Below are 13390 nucleotides of genomic sequence, written 5' to 3'. Positions count from 1 at the left end.
CTCAGATTCCTGTTTTTCTCGCCACTGGGGTTGAAAAATCCTGGTAACTTTCCCAAAATCCCCAGGTTTTCCAAAAATCGTGGTTGGAATATTCCTGGAATCCTCCAACTGGGATTTCTGGAAACCCTCGAAATCTGGGTAAAGTTACTGGAATATCCCAACCCTACTCCCCCACAAAGATAGACCCATGCAGGTATCAAAGGGTTCTCCCCAGAATGTCTTGACCAGGTGGTGCTGATATGAGTGGAGGAATGGGAGAGGTCCAGAGGGGGCTGGGGGCTGGAGCTGGAGCTGAAGCATAACATTTGTGAAAGCCCTTCTCTCCCCATGTTACAGACAACTTCTGCTCCACCACACAAAGGTGCTCACTTTAAAACGTGTTTGACCAAAAATACGTTTTGGAAAATTGTTTAACCAAAATTAAATTTGAAGGGGCAATCTCAAAAATGTCCTAGATACGACTCCTTCATTCCAGCTTCATCGCCACCTATTCATCATCATGTACAACTAACTAATTCAACTACCAACCTAAAACATCACTTTACATTCTGCTACACCCCCATGCCTAACCCCTGACTGAAAACGTTGTTAGTTCCAGATGTCAAATAGAGGACCATACACATCTGTGGTCAACGTAGCAGCATGGTTAAGTTCAGTTCCTAATGAGGCCAGCTGTGTGGACCCCAACTGTAGCCCATCTCTAAAACACAGCTGGCTAACTCGTGACCGTGAACGCTCTGTTAAAGTGAGCAGGCTGGATGGAACGTGACCGCTCACCACAGACTTTGTGGGAGTATCGAACCCATCCGGGCCCAGAGCACCTGTGTGTGTGTGTGTGTGTGTGTGTGTGTGCATGTCCCAGGGCTGGTTCATACTGTGTAGTGTGTGTGTTTATGTGTATATGTCCCAGTCCGTATGGTGTAGTGAGTGCGATGGAAGCTGGCAGGCTCATTATCAGAGTGCTAGCACAGCCTACGGCCATAAGTGCCAACCAGGCTGACTGGGAATAAACTGGCAATACAGAACCAATCCACCAGCCACTCTAAACTCACTAATTGGACCCTCATAGATCCTAGTAATGATTCTACAGCTAAATCTAAATACCCACCAAGCAGTCTCTGTCCAATTGCCTCCCTGTCCTAGTTTTAACATACCTGCTCACATAAAAATGTAAACACTGACTACCTCCTGTGCAAGGGTGTGTGTGTGTGGCTACTGTATACGTGTAAGCATATATTAACTGTATGAGTTAGTGCTAAACTAATTAAATTCGGTGAATTGTTAATGAGGAGCTAAAAAGATAGTTGTTGTTTGCACTCTATCCTTTAATTACTTTTCAGTTCCATTTCATTCCATTTGAATTGACAGCTTGATCAACTTTTAATTGCTAGTTTTAGTAAACAGCTTATCAGCCTGCTCCAAACCCACACACAGAGCACTGAATGACCTGGCCAAACACACACACACACACGTACTGTGGAGTTTGAAAGAGTGAGATGCAGATGCAGCAAACAGGAGGCCCATTAATTTCCCCACAGCACACCAGTAGAAAGAGAGTGAGAGAGAGACAGAGGGAAAGGGAGAGAGAGAGGGAAAGCGAGAGGTAGAGAGAGAGAGAGAGAGTGCGAGCGAGGGAGGTGAAGGGAGAGAGGAGAGGGACCTGCTGGGTCCCCCTCCCCCAACAACCCAACCCTGCAGCCACACCCAATATACTGCACCCCAACCCCCTCAGCTATGGACCACCAAGCCCCTCAGCTATGGACCACCAACCCCCTCAGCTATGGACCACCAACCCCCACACACAGACACACACATGGACTCACACACACACAGACTCACACACGCATACATACACGGACTCACACACAGACACACACACACACACACACACACACACAGAGTCAAACACACAGACTCTCACACACACACACACACACACAGACTCACACACGCGGACTCACACACGCGGACTCACACACGCGGACTCACACACGCGGACTCACACACGCGGACTCACACACACACACGCACACGCGGACTCACACACACACGGACACACACTCGGCCTGAGAGTGTAATGGCTCTAGATGAGATGTGTGCTGCCACTCCCCAAGGCCTCTCCATGCCTCTGTCCACCGTCTGCTCTCTTTCCACCTCCCACTCTCTCCGTCTCTCTCTCTCTCTCTCTCTCATCCCTATACCTGCTTTGCAAGTCTGAGCAAACACACGTGAACTGAGCAGGAAATCAAAACTGGATTAGGAAACGCAATCAGGACAGATTAATTATGGATGGCACTCCCTGCTCTGTCTCGTGTCCTCCTGCCACAGTCCAGAACACAGGACCCACGTCCCTCACACTGAAGGGTGAGGCAGAGACACCAACGAGTGGGGGGGACACTAATGGGGGAGGGTTGAACATTGAATTTGGAGATAAGACAGGAGGAGGAAGGAGGTCCTCTGTAGCTCAGCTGGTAGAGCACGGCGCTTGAAACGCCAAGGTAGTGGGTTCGATCCTCGGGACCACCCATACACAAACATTTATGCACGCATGACTGTAAGTCGCTTTGGATAAAAGCGTCTGCTAAATGGCATATTATTATTATTATAAGGAAGAAACCCATCTCACTTAATTTACAAGAGTCTCCGTGATAAAGAACTCTAGCGTGCTTACTCCACCCCTCCAGCTAGCCTACACTCCTCTTGGAGGTTTGGACACATGAAGGTCCAAAATCAGCATTCAGTGAGGAGAGAGACACCTAGTAAGGACCTGAGGATAGAAGAGTGAGCCCACGCACCACAAGCCCCTCCCTGTCTCTATGACAACAGAGTAGATGGATAACCCTGTCCATCAGTACACAATCATGTCAACGTCTATGAAGAAGACAGGCTAAGTGTTCACTATCCACTTAGGAGAAGAAGCTGTAGGAGAATATACAACCAGGGTTTGGCAGGAAACTATCTCCCATTCATCACTCATGTTCCTGCCCTTTAAAAAACCCACTAGGGATAGTAAAAACCATCAGCACACGCACTTACGCTCCTAAATCCTATCTCTCAATTCAGTGCTCCCCTTTGGGAATAACTATATCTCTTAACGCAAGTCAAGTCTTCTTAGAATCCTTGAAGAGGAGTGTGGTCCTGATTAGCAGTTCCTAGGAGGACAGGATGTGTCTGTTAGGTTTGCAAAGCTACCGGTAATTTGTAAAAGTTACCAGAATCTTCAGTAATTTTGGTAAATTACATAAAAGCTATGGCAATCTAATGTAACTTTGGTCAGTTATACTTGAATAACTTTTAAAAAATGTATTGATACAGTGGGGAAAAAAAGTATTTAGTCAGCCACCAATTGTGCAAGTTCTCCCACTTAAAAAGATGAGAGAGGCCTGTAATTTTCATCATAGGTACACGTCAACTATGACAGACAAATTGAGATTTTTTTTCTCCAGAAAATCACATTGTAGGATTTTTTATGAATTTATTTGCAAATTATGGTGGAAAATAAGTATTTGGTCACCTACAAACAAGCAAGATTTCTGGCTCTCACAGACCTGTAACTTCTTCTTTAAGAGGCTCCTCTGTCCTCCACTCGTTACCTGTATTAATGGCACCTGTTTGAACTTGTTATCAGTATAAAAGACACCTGTCCACAACCTCAAACAGTCACACTCCAAACTCCACTATGGCCAAGACCAAAGAGCTGTCAAAGGACACCAGAAACAAAATTGTAAACCTGCACCAGGCTGGAAAGACTGAATCTGCAATAGGTAAGCAGCTTGGTTTGAAGAAATCAACTGTGGGAGCAATTATTAGGAAATGGAAGACATACTAGGCCACTGATAATCTCCCTCGATCTGGGGCTCCACGCAAGATCTCACCCTGTGGGGTCAAAATGATCACAAGAACGGTGAGCAAAAATCCCAGAACCACACTTGGGGACCTAGTGAATGACCTGCAGAGAGCTGGGACCAAAGTAACAAAGCCTACCATCAGTAACACACTACGCCGCCAGGGACTCAAATCCTGCAGTGCCAGACGTGTCCCCCTGCTTAAGCCAGTACATGTCCAGGCCCGTCTGAAGTTTGCTAGAGTGCATTTGGATGATCCAGAAGAGGATTGGGAGAATGTCATATGGTCAGATGAAACCAAAATAGAACTTTTTGGTAAAAACTCAACTCGTCGTGTTTGGAGGACAAAGAATGCTGAGTTGCATCCAAAGAACACCATACCTACTGTGAAGCATGGGGGTGGAAACATCATGCTTTGGGGCTGTTTTTCTGCAAAGGGACCAGGACGACTGATCCGTGTAAAGGAAAGAATGAATGGGGCCATGTATCGTGAGATTTTGAGTGAAAACCTCCTTCCATCAGCAAGGGCATTGAAGATGAAACGTGGCTGGGTCTTTCAGCATGACAATGATCCCAAACACACCGCCCGGGCAACGAAGGAATGGCTTCGTAAGAAGCATTTCAAGGTCCTGGAGTGGCCTAGCAAGTCTCCAGATCTCAACCCCATAGAAAATCTTTGGAGGGAGTTGAAAGTCTGTGTTGCCCAGCGACAGCCCCAAAACATCACTGCTCTAGAGGAGATCTGCATGGAGGAATGGGCCAAAATACCAGCAACAGTATGTGAAAACCTTGTGAAGACTTACAGAAAACGTTTGACCTGTGTCATTGCCAACAAAGGGTATATAACAAAGTATTGAGAAACTTTTGTTATTGACCAAATACTTATTTTCCACCATAATTTGCAAATAAATTCATTAAAAATCCTACAATGTGATTTTCTGGATTTTTTTTTCTCATTTTGTCTGTCATAGTTGACGTGTACCTATGATGAAAATTACAGGCCTCTCTCATCTTTTTAAGTGGGAGAACTTGCACAATTGGTGGCTGACTAAATACTTTTTTCCCCCACTGTATATAGTATTAATTTGTTATATCTGTGTCCATCCTGTCCATGAGTTTCTAGTAGCTAGACCATATGGTTCATGAGAAAATAGCCTAATTAATTAAAAAAGCATCTAATCAACAATGCCACTAGATGTCGTGTGATAGATTACATAAAATCATTGAAAGATACCAAAATTCTGGTAGTTTACTAGTACATTTCGAAAGTTTCCAGTAATATACCCTCCCGTTGCAACCCTAGTCCGTGTCTTCTCAAGCCTCCATGGATATTTCAGTTGATATATCAGTATCTCTTAGTGCCTGAGTATGTAGCCTATGTACTGGATGTGTAGGTAGTCATGTTTCGAGATAGTGTGGGGGGGTTGTTGTGTTGTTTTTCTGTCAGCACTAGGATGAAAGCCAACCTCTCTCCATCTCTCTCTCTCTCTGCATCGCTCTCGCTCTCTGCATCTCTCTCTCTCGCACGCACACACATATTTATTCACAGAAATTAGGAAGGCTTTTACCAGCGTGACGAGAGCAGGACGCATGGGCCCCTGATTCATTAGTTAAAAGGCCCCCTAATAAATCCCCCACTTTTAATGTTTCACAGTGCTATTAAAGGCTTGCCAGGCCGGGCAGAGACCTGTCGGCCATTACACCTTTCAATAAATGACAATCTACACTACTCTGCGTGATGGTGGGGAAAGAAAGGGAAGGGAAAAAAAGCTGACAGGCTTTCGGTTCGGCCTGCCTTGCAAAGCGCTGCTCCTAATAGCACGTAAAGACTTATTAGCCTCGGCGTTGTGTGCTTGGCGCTTAAAAAGAGTGAGGTATTTTGTTTGAGTAGCCCGGCTTAAGTTAATAAATAGAGGAGCTCCTTCTCTAGGGGCTAATTCACATCGCTCAGCTGAAGAGGCTCCATATCAATCTTGATCAGTCACACTGGGGTTTCAAACAGAACAGGAAGCAGGGAATGTAGCCTGCTGGAGCGACTGGAGAGATGGGGAGAAGCCCAGAACAAAGTAAGACAAGAAAGAAAGATAAGGCTTTTCAGAAAACGAGAAGAAAAGATAAGAATCACTTTTTTTATTTTATTATTCTCAGTCTCTTTTTGTTTTGTAAAGGTGGAACTTGTAAATTCATTTTGTGACGGCCAGGGCTACAGAATGAACAAAACGGTGAAAAGGCGCTTTATTGATTAACTCTATGTAAGACACAACCACAAACTTATCATGCCCTGGTGTACTGTAATTAATTGTTTCCTGTGAGACAAAAAGAAACAGGAAATTAGCTGCTGGGAGAGAGAGAGAGATCGAGAGAGAGAGATAAATCCTGTCTGTCCATCCCAACTCATTCCACTTAGAGTAGAGGAGAGCCTCTGACATTGATCACTTCCTTCATGATGAGGACTAAGGGTTCTTCCACGGCTCAGAGGGGATGCTGTTGCATGTGAGGGCTCACATCAGACCTGGGTTCCAATAGTATGTGTTTTCTTTCAAATACTACTGAATACTATCAAATACTCTTCGAGCAAAAGACTGTGCCTGCCTTGAGTGGGAAGCGCATGCGTGTATAGAACTATGTTTTGTCCCTCCATTCAGGCACTTGGGCAACCCTTCCTCTCAAATGCCTGGTCCCTTGAAGCACTTACTGTTTGGTGTGCAAGGAGGCTCTTAAAAGCCAGAGACTTGAAGATGCAGTGTGAATAGCAGAGAACCAACCCGAAGAGCAAATGTATCAGGTACTGGGGCGGGTAATAGCTAAGGCAACTGAACCCTGGGCTAGGGGTGAAGCCAGGGTTGGAGATGGGGCTGGGGTTAAGGAAGAAGACAGGCCCTGAGGTATCAATCACTAAGTGTGGGATAGGGCCGGGATGATACCAGTATGCCAATACTTTTTCCATGGCAAAAATGAAAACACTACAGCAGACCAAATTCTTTGATCCATTAAAAACGTGCTGTATGTAAAATATTGTGTGCTATAGCTTGGAAAACAACATACAGTAATGACGTCTGTTTCCAACATTAGGGCTGATTTCCTAAAGAAGTTAAATCCGCTTAGTGTTTTGTGTCCTTGCCTCGATACTGGTATCGTCCCAGCCCTAGTGTGTGAGAGAGCTTTTTGAAAGTGATACTCTCATACCCAATCCCTTCATGAGGTACCCTCTTTGGAATAGCTGAATGGGTGTAAAAGCAAAAGAGCCAAAACTCCACTAGAGGAAGCTAGTGATTGATTGGGGATTGAGTGTGACACTGACATGTTTCCATGGAAAAAAACACTATAGATATGAACATTTACACATTTAGCATTTAAGAAAGCCTAATGAAGATAATGAGTGACAGGCAGGGAGACAAACACCTGAGCCAGCGTCACACACACCACAGAAATAACAACAACCACACATGCATGACCAATCCTTCTCTTAATCAATTTGTCTCAGCCTGCGATCACACACACATACACACAGTATGCCTGTCATCTTGAGTGACAGACAGGTTAAGTGAGGTGAACAATTCCAGGAGTAATCTTCAAATATGACAAAATATGTTCCAAGGTTAAAACATACCCAGTCATCTCAGATATGATGCCATGTTTTGGGCACATTCAGGGGAGTCACACTAGCCAGTTAATTCCACACTGAGGATTCTACCCAAAATCTATTCACGTTTGAATGTAGTGCATTTCACAACAAACTTGACAGAATAAATGCAATAGTAACGGTTTCTAAACATCCCACCATGATCCCATACAGAATGACTCCAGAAGTCTAGATGAAGAACCAGAAGAAAATACAGTGATGTGATTGAACTGAAGCCAACTGACAACTCCTCTGCACTCCCATCTCCCAAATGGCTGGGTGGGGATTGGCTCACCTGTCTGTCAGTCCGGCCCAGTGACCCCTGCTATTGGCAGAGAGCAGATTTGTAAGCCTGTCACTCAGCCTGTCAGTCAGAGAGGAGAGGCCATTGTGGATCTAGACAGCTGGCTGAGAACTACAGCACTTCCATTAAGACAACATCACTCACTGCCCATTATGGCTCCAGACCGCTCCCAGTCGCTGGAATTTGGACACCGGGAAGTGAAACTGAGCACGCCATGGCTGGCACTCACACAGTCACACAAATACCCTTTACAGACAGACTTTACGGTATGTTGCCTGTAAAAATATATATTATTTTACCATATTCTTGCCGGGATAAGCCTTTTATATCCCCCGTGCACATGCCGGCAAGTTTAGGAGTGGGAGTAGCCGTGGGCTGATGTGGGTGGACGTCTATTATAATATATCCATTGAATATACACCATCACAAAATAAATCCATTATTAATTTGTTTTAGGCAGGTCCTAAGAAACATTATAAGACTAATACAATTTATTTTCAAAATAATAGAATGGCATATTTTGAGTTTATGTTACTGGTCTGTGCAGCCTACATGGCTGCAGCATGCACATGAAATCAATACTTATTTTGTTCATTAAACAGACAAGACACACGTAGGCTACCCTGATCACAGTCAATACACATTTTATAGTAGGCTAAGAATATAGGCTCAAAAAGTTCTACAGCTGTACCACTGAGAGCATCTTGACTGGCATGGCAATAGCACCACCTTCAATCGCATGGCGCTACGAGGGTGGTGCAGACAGCCCAGTACATCACTGGGGCCGAGCTCCCTGCCATCCAGGACCTCTATATTAGGCGGTGTGAAAGGAAGGCCCGGAAAATCGTTAAAAGACTCCAACCACCCAAGCCATAGACTGTTCCCTCTGCTTCCGCACGGCAAGCGGTACAGGTGCATCAAGTCTTACACCAACAGGCACCTGAACAGCTTCTATCCCCACGCCATAAGACTGCTAAATACTGTAGCTAACAAAATAGCTACACAGACTATCTGAGTTGACCCTTGTATTTTATTCTTATAGTCTCTATGCACACTCACAGGGGCCTACACACTTACGCAAACTGACACTCAAACACACTCACTCCATAATTTACTTACACACATATAATATGCACATACATTTATACTGACTCCCATACAATCATCATATACGCTGATGCTACTCTGTTTATCATTTTTCTGATGCCTAGTCACCTTACCCCTATACCTACACTAATATATATATACCTACACTAATTAATATATATATATATATATATATATATATATATATATATATATACACACACACACATATATATATACACAGTGGGGAGAAGAAGTATTTGATACACTGCCGATTTTGCAGGTTTTCCTACTTACAAAGCATGTAGAGGTCTGTACTTTTTATCATAGGTACACTTAAACTGTGAGAGACGGAATCTAAAACAAAAATCCAGAAAATCACATTGTATGATTTTTAAGTAATTCATTTGCATTTTATTGCATGACATAAGTATTTGATACATCAGAAAAGCAGAACTTAATATTTGGTACAGAATCATTTGTTTGCAATTACAGAGATCATACGTTTCCTGTAGGTCTTGACCAGGTTTGCACACACTGCAGCAGGGATTTTGGCCCACTCCTCCATACAGACCTTCTCCAGATCCTTCAGGTTTCGGGGCTGTCGCTGGGCAATACGGACTTTCAGCTCCCTCCAAAGATTTTCTATTGGGTTCAGGTCTGGAGACTGGCTAGGCCACTCCAGGACCTTGAGATGCTTCTTACGGAGCCACTCCTTAGTTGCCCTGGCTGTGTGTTTCGGGTCATTGTCATGCTGGAAGACCCATCTTCAATGCTCTTACTGAGGGAAGGAGGTTGTTGGCCAAGATCTCGCGATACATGGCCCCATCCATCCTCCCCTCAATACGGTGCAGTCCTCCTGTCCCCTTTGCAGAAAAGCATCCCCAAAGAATGATGTTTCCACCTCCATGCTTCACGGTTGGGATGGTGTTCTTGGGATTGTACTCATCCTTCTTCTTCCTCCAAACACGGCGAGTGGAGTTTATACCAAAAAGCTCTATTTTTGTCTCATCAGACCACATGACCTTCTCCCATTCCTCCTCTGGATCATCCAGATGGTCATTGGCAAACTTCAGACGGGCCTGGACATGCGCTGGCTTGAGCAGGGGGACCTTGCGTGCGCTGCAGGATTTTAATCCATGACGGCGTAGTGTGTTACTAATGGTTTTCTTTGAGACTGTGATCCCAGCTCTCTTCAGGTCATTGACCAGGTCCTGCCGTGTAGTTCTGGGCTGATCCCTCACCTTCCTCATGATCATTGATGCCCCACGAGGTGAGATCTTGCATGGAGTCCCAGACCGAGGGTGATTGACCGTCATCTTGAACTTCTTCCATTTTCTAATAATTGTGCCAACAGTTGTTGCCTTCTCACCAAGCTGCTTGCCTATTGTCCTGTAGCCCATCCCAGCCTTGTGCAGGTCTACAATTGTATCCCTGATGTCCTTACACAGCTCTCTGGTCTTGGCCATTGTGGAGAGGTTGGAGTCTGTTTGATTGAGTGTGTGGACAGGTGTCTTTTATACAGGTAATGAGTTCAAACAGGTGCAGTTAATACAGGTAATGAGTGGAGAACAGGAGGGCTTCTTAAAGAAAAACTAACAGGTCTGTGAGAGCCGGAATTCTTACTGGTTGGTAGGTGATCAAATACTTATGTCATGCAATAAAATGCAAATTAATTACTTTAAAAAATCATACAATGTGATTTTCTGGATTTTTGTTTTAGATTCCGTCTCTCACAGTTGAAGTGTACCTATGATAAAAAATTACAGACCTCTACATGCTTTGTAAGTAGGAAAACCTGCAAAATCGGCAGTGTATCAAATACTTGTTCTCCCCACTGTATATACACAAAAGTATGTGGACACCCCTTCAAATTAGTGGCTTCGGCTATTTAAGTCACACCCATTGCTGATAGGTGTATAAAATCGAGCACAGAGCCATGCAATCTCGAAAGACAAACAAGCAGGGAGAAATGCCGTTTTAAAGCTAATTTCCTGCAATTCTACACATTTTGCCATGACTTATGCCATGTTAATATGTTATGAGTGAGAGTGACTAACACAATCAATGGGGGGGGGGGGGGGGCTGGAGGTCAGGGCCCCTGGGCATGTGTACTGCGTGCCCGGACGTTATTTGGCCATGATTACTACAAGTTGAGATAGCTGGCTAGACTTATATAGCTTATGCCTGGAACCTGCCATGGAAAGGGAAGACCAGGGCTAAATGTAACACATCAGGTGTAACAGGTAGGCCTACATTATATTCACAGTACGTGATCCTGGGTTGGCTGAGTGTCAGTGGAACATTTTTGGGGACATTCAAGTCATCAATGTGTTGCTACAACTAGCAACAAGATAGCCTAATGTTTAAACTTTAGAGTTTGTGATGCAATAGGGTAAACGCAGATGGGCAAGCCTCAGCCTATTTATTTATAGCCACTACGCTACATCAGGTGGGCTACATCATGTGATAATGCTTATTGCTAAATAGTAGGGCCGGGACAATACCAGTATGGCAATATTTTATCCATGGCAAAAATGAAAACACGAAGTAGACAAAACTATTTGGTTATTTAAAACCTGCTGTATGTAAAAATCTGTGATGTGTAGTATGCTTTTGTCAGTTTACATTTTAGTTTAGTACATTATATCACCCCCAAATGTAACCATTGGGTGTCTTACCTCGTCCAGTTCAGAGATGTAGATGGGTTTCTCCTCAAAGCTGATGGGCATGGGATCACTAGGAGGAATCTCCACCTCTTCATACATCTTATTGTTCTCCCTCTTTATCCCCTCTGGTAACATCAGCTGAACACAACACAACCACATCCCAAACATTAACTACGCACCACATTACACAAAGTACATTTCCACCCCAATCGATTTATTACCAGCTGCACTACATAATATTGAACATATTACAATACACATAGTAAAACATCAACAAACACTGCCTCAACTTGAAAATAAACACATTCAAAACATTGCAAAAGTCATGTTCAGATTTGAAAATGTATCAACTTTCCAGTGAACATTATTTCCTCTCCCCCACCTGCTCCTACTGAACTGAGGACTAAAGAAAATAGTAAATAGTGTAAATAGAGAGTGAAAAAGCAGGAATGAAAAAATAGATCATAAAAACTGGATTTAAAGCAGTGGCTTGTGGGTGCTGGTGTGTAATAAGGGAACAGACTGTCGTGAAGGATGGTGGGTAAACAAAGAACTGGAAAGTGTGTGTGTGTGTGTGTGTGCGCACGTGTCTGTGTGTGTGTATGTGTCTGTGTGTATGTGTGTATGTGTGTGTGTGTGTGTGTGTGTGTGTGTGTGCATGCGGGTGAGTACTCTATCCCCTTCCTCCCTGTCACTATAAGTAAGAAATGTAAGTAATACAAACTGTTCATTTTGCCCCTGAATACAGGTGGGCAGGATTTGAAAATGTCTTATAGTCTTGTTATAGTCATTGTTTATTTGGATAGAACATGATGGTCTAGCGGTCAAGCATATAGGGTGTAGATTTGGTATTGGGCAGTACAGGGCTTTGTCCCAAACGGCACCCTATTCCCTCATCCCTACATAGTGCACTACTTTTGACCAGAGCCCTATGGAGCCTGCTCAAAGGTAGTGTATTATAAGGAGTAGGGTGTAATTTGTGACGCACCTCTGATCATCACCACGTACTGTACCTTGGCTCCCCCTACAAAGGCGGAGGTCTTGGTGGCCTCGGCGTAGCAGTCATAGACGTTGGGGTATCGGATGCGTTCGTACACCCTCTCTCTGCTCAGCACTGGAGACCGCCGTGCTGTCAGCAGGGCCTGCTCTCTGGAGAAACAGAACCAGGACCACACACAACCATTCATCAACCACAACACAGCCATAATACAACCATGATCAGACACAACCATTCATCAACCACAACACAGCCATAATACAAACATGATCAGACACAACCATTCATCAACCACAACACAGCCATAATACAACCATGATCAGACACAACCATTAATCAACCACAACACAGCCATAATACAACCATGATCTGACACAACCATTAATCAACAACAACACAACCATAATACAACCGTGACACAACAATAACTAAACCGGGACCAAACACAACACTATATACATAAAACCCATTTAAAAACATATGTATTTCAACACAAAACACACATCCACATGAACAGCAGAACAGCCATAGTTACACCTGCTTAATGTGTGGTTGGTTGTGATTGGGGATGGATACTAAGGTTGAGAGCTGTTAGACAGGAGAGGTGTGGAGATGTGAGGCGCTGCAGTAATAATATTCTCTGCTAACGTAACGTGGCTTACCTCTCTGCTAATCTCTTCCCTCACACTCTGCCGGATTTGGACCGGCTAAGTTTTTAATTAAACAGATCGCTGCGCTGCTTTTTTATCCGCTGAAATTAAACTTTCAGAAAAAATGTGACCAGGAGCGGTGTTTTTTTATTTTTTACCTGCAGCCAAGCAGCGATGAAAAATGCAGAAGGGTGTTTCCATTTGGAAAGAAGAGATC

General features: G+C 44.1%; 1 protein-coding gene across 1 annotated transcript in view; it reads right to left on the bottom strand.

Moving 5' to 3' along the window:
- LOC311108145 (activating signal cointegrator 1 complex subunit 3-like) overlaps nt 1–13390 on the bottom strand; it is a 139297-nt gene that overhangs the window by 81769 nt on the left and 44138 nt on the right. The window contains exons 8-9 of the mRNA XM_084150774.1: nt 12540–12675; nt 11539–11664 (exon numbers count right to left, since the gene is read on the bottom strand). Of these exons, the coding sequence (XP_084006900.1) occupies nt 11539–11664; nt 12540–12675 (262 nt within the window). The remainder of the gene's footprint in view (nt 1–11538; nt 11665–12539; nt 12676–13390) is intronic.

This window comes from Coregonus lavaretus (assembly GCF_964263955.1).
Source record: "Coregonus lavaretus genome assembly, chromosome: 3".
Lineage (NCBI taxonomy): Eukaryota > Metazoa > Chordata > Actinopteri > Salmoniformes > Salmonidae > Coregonus > Coregonus lavaretus.
This window is presented reverse-complemented; position numbering and strand designations above follow the sequence as displayed.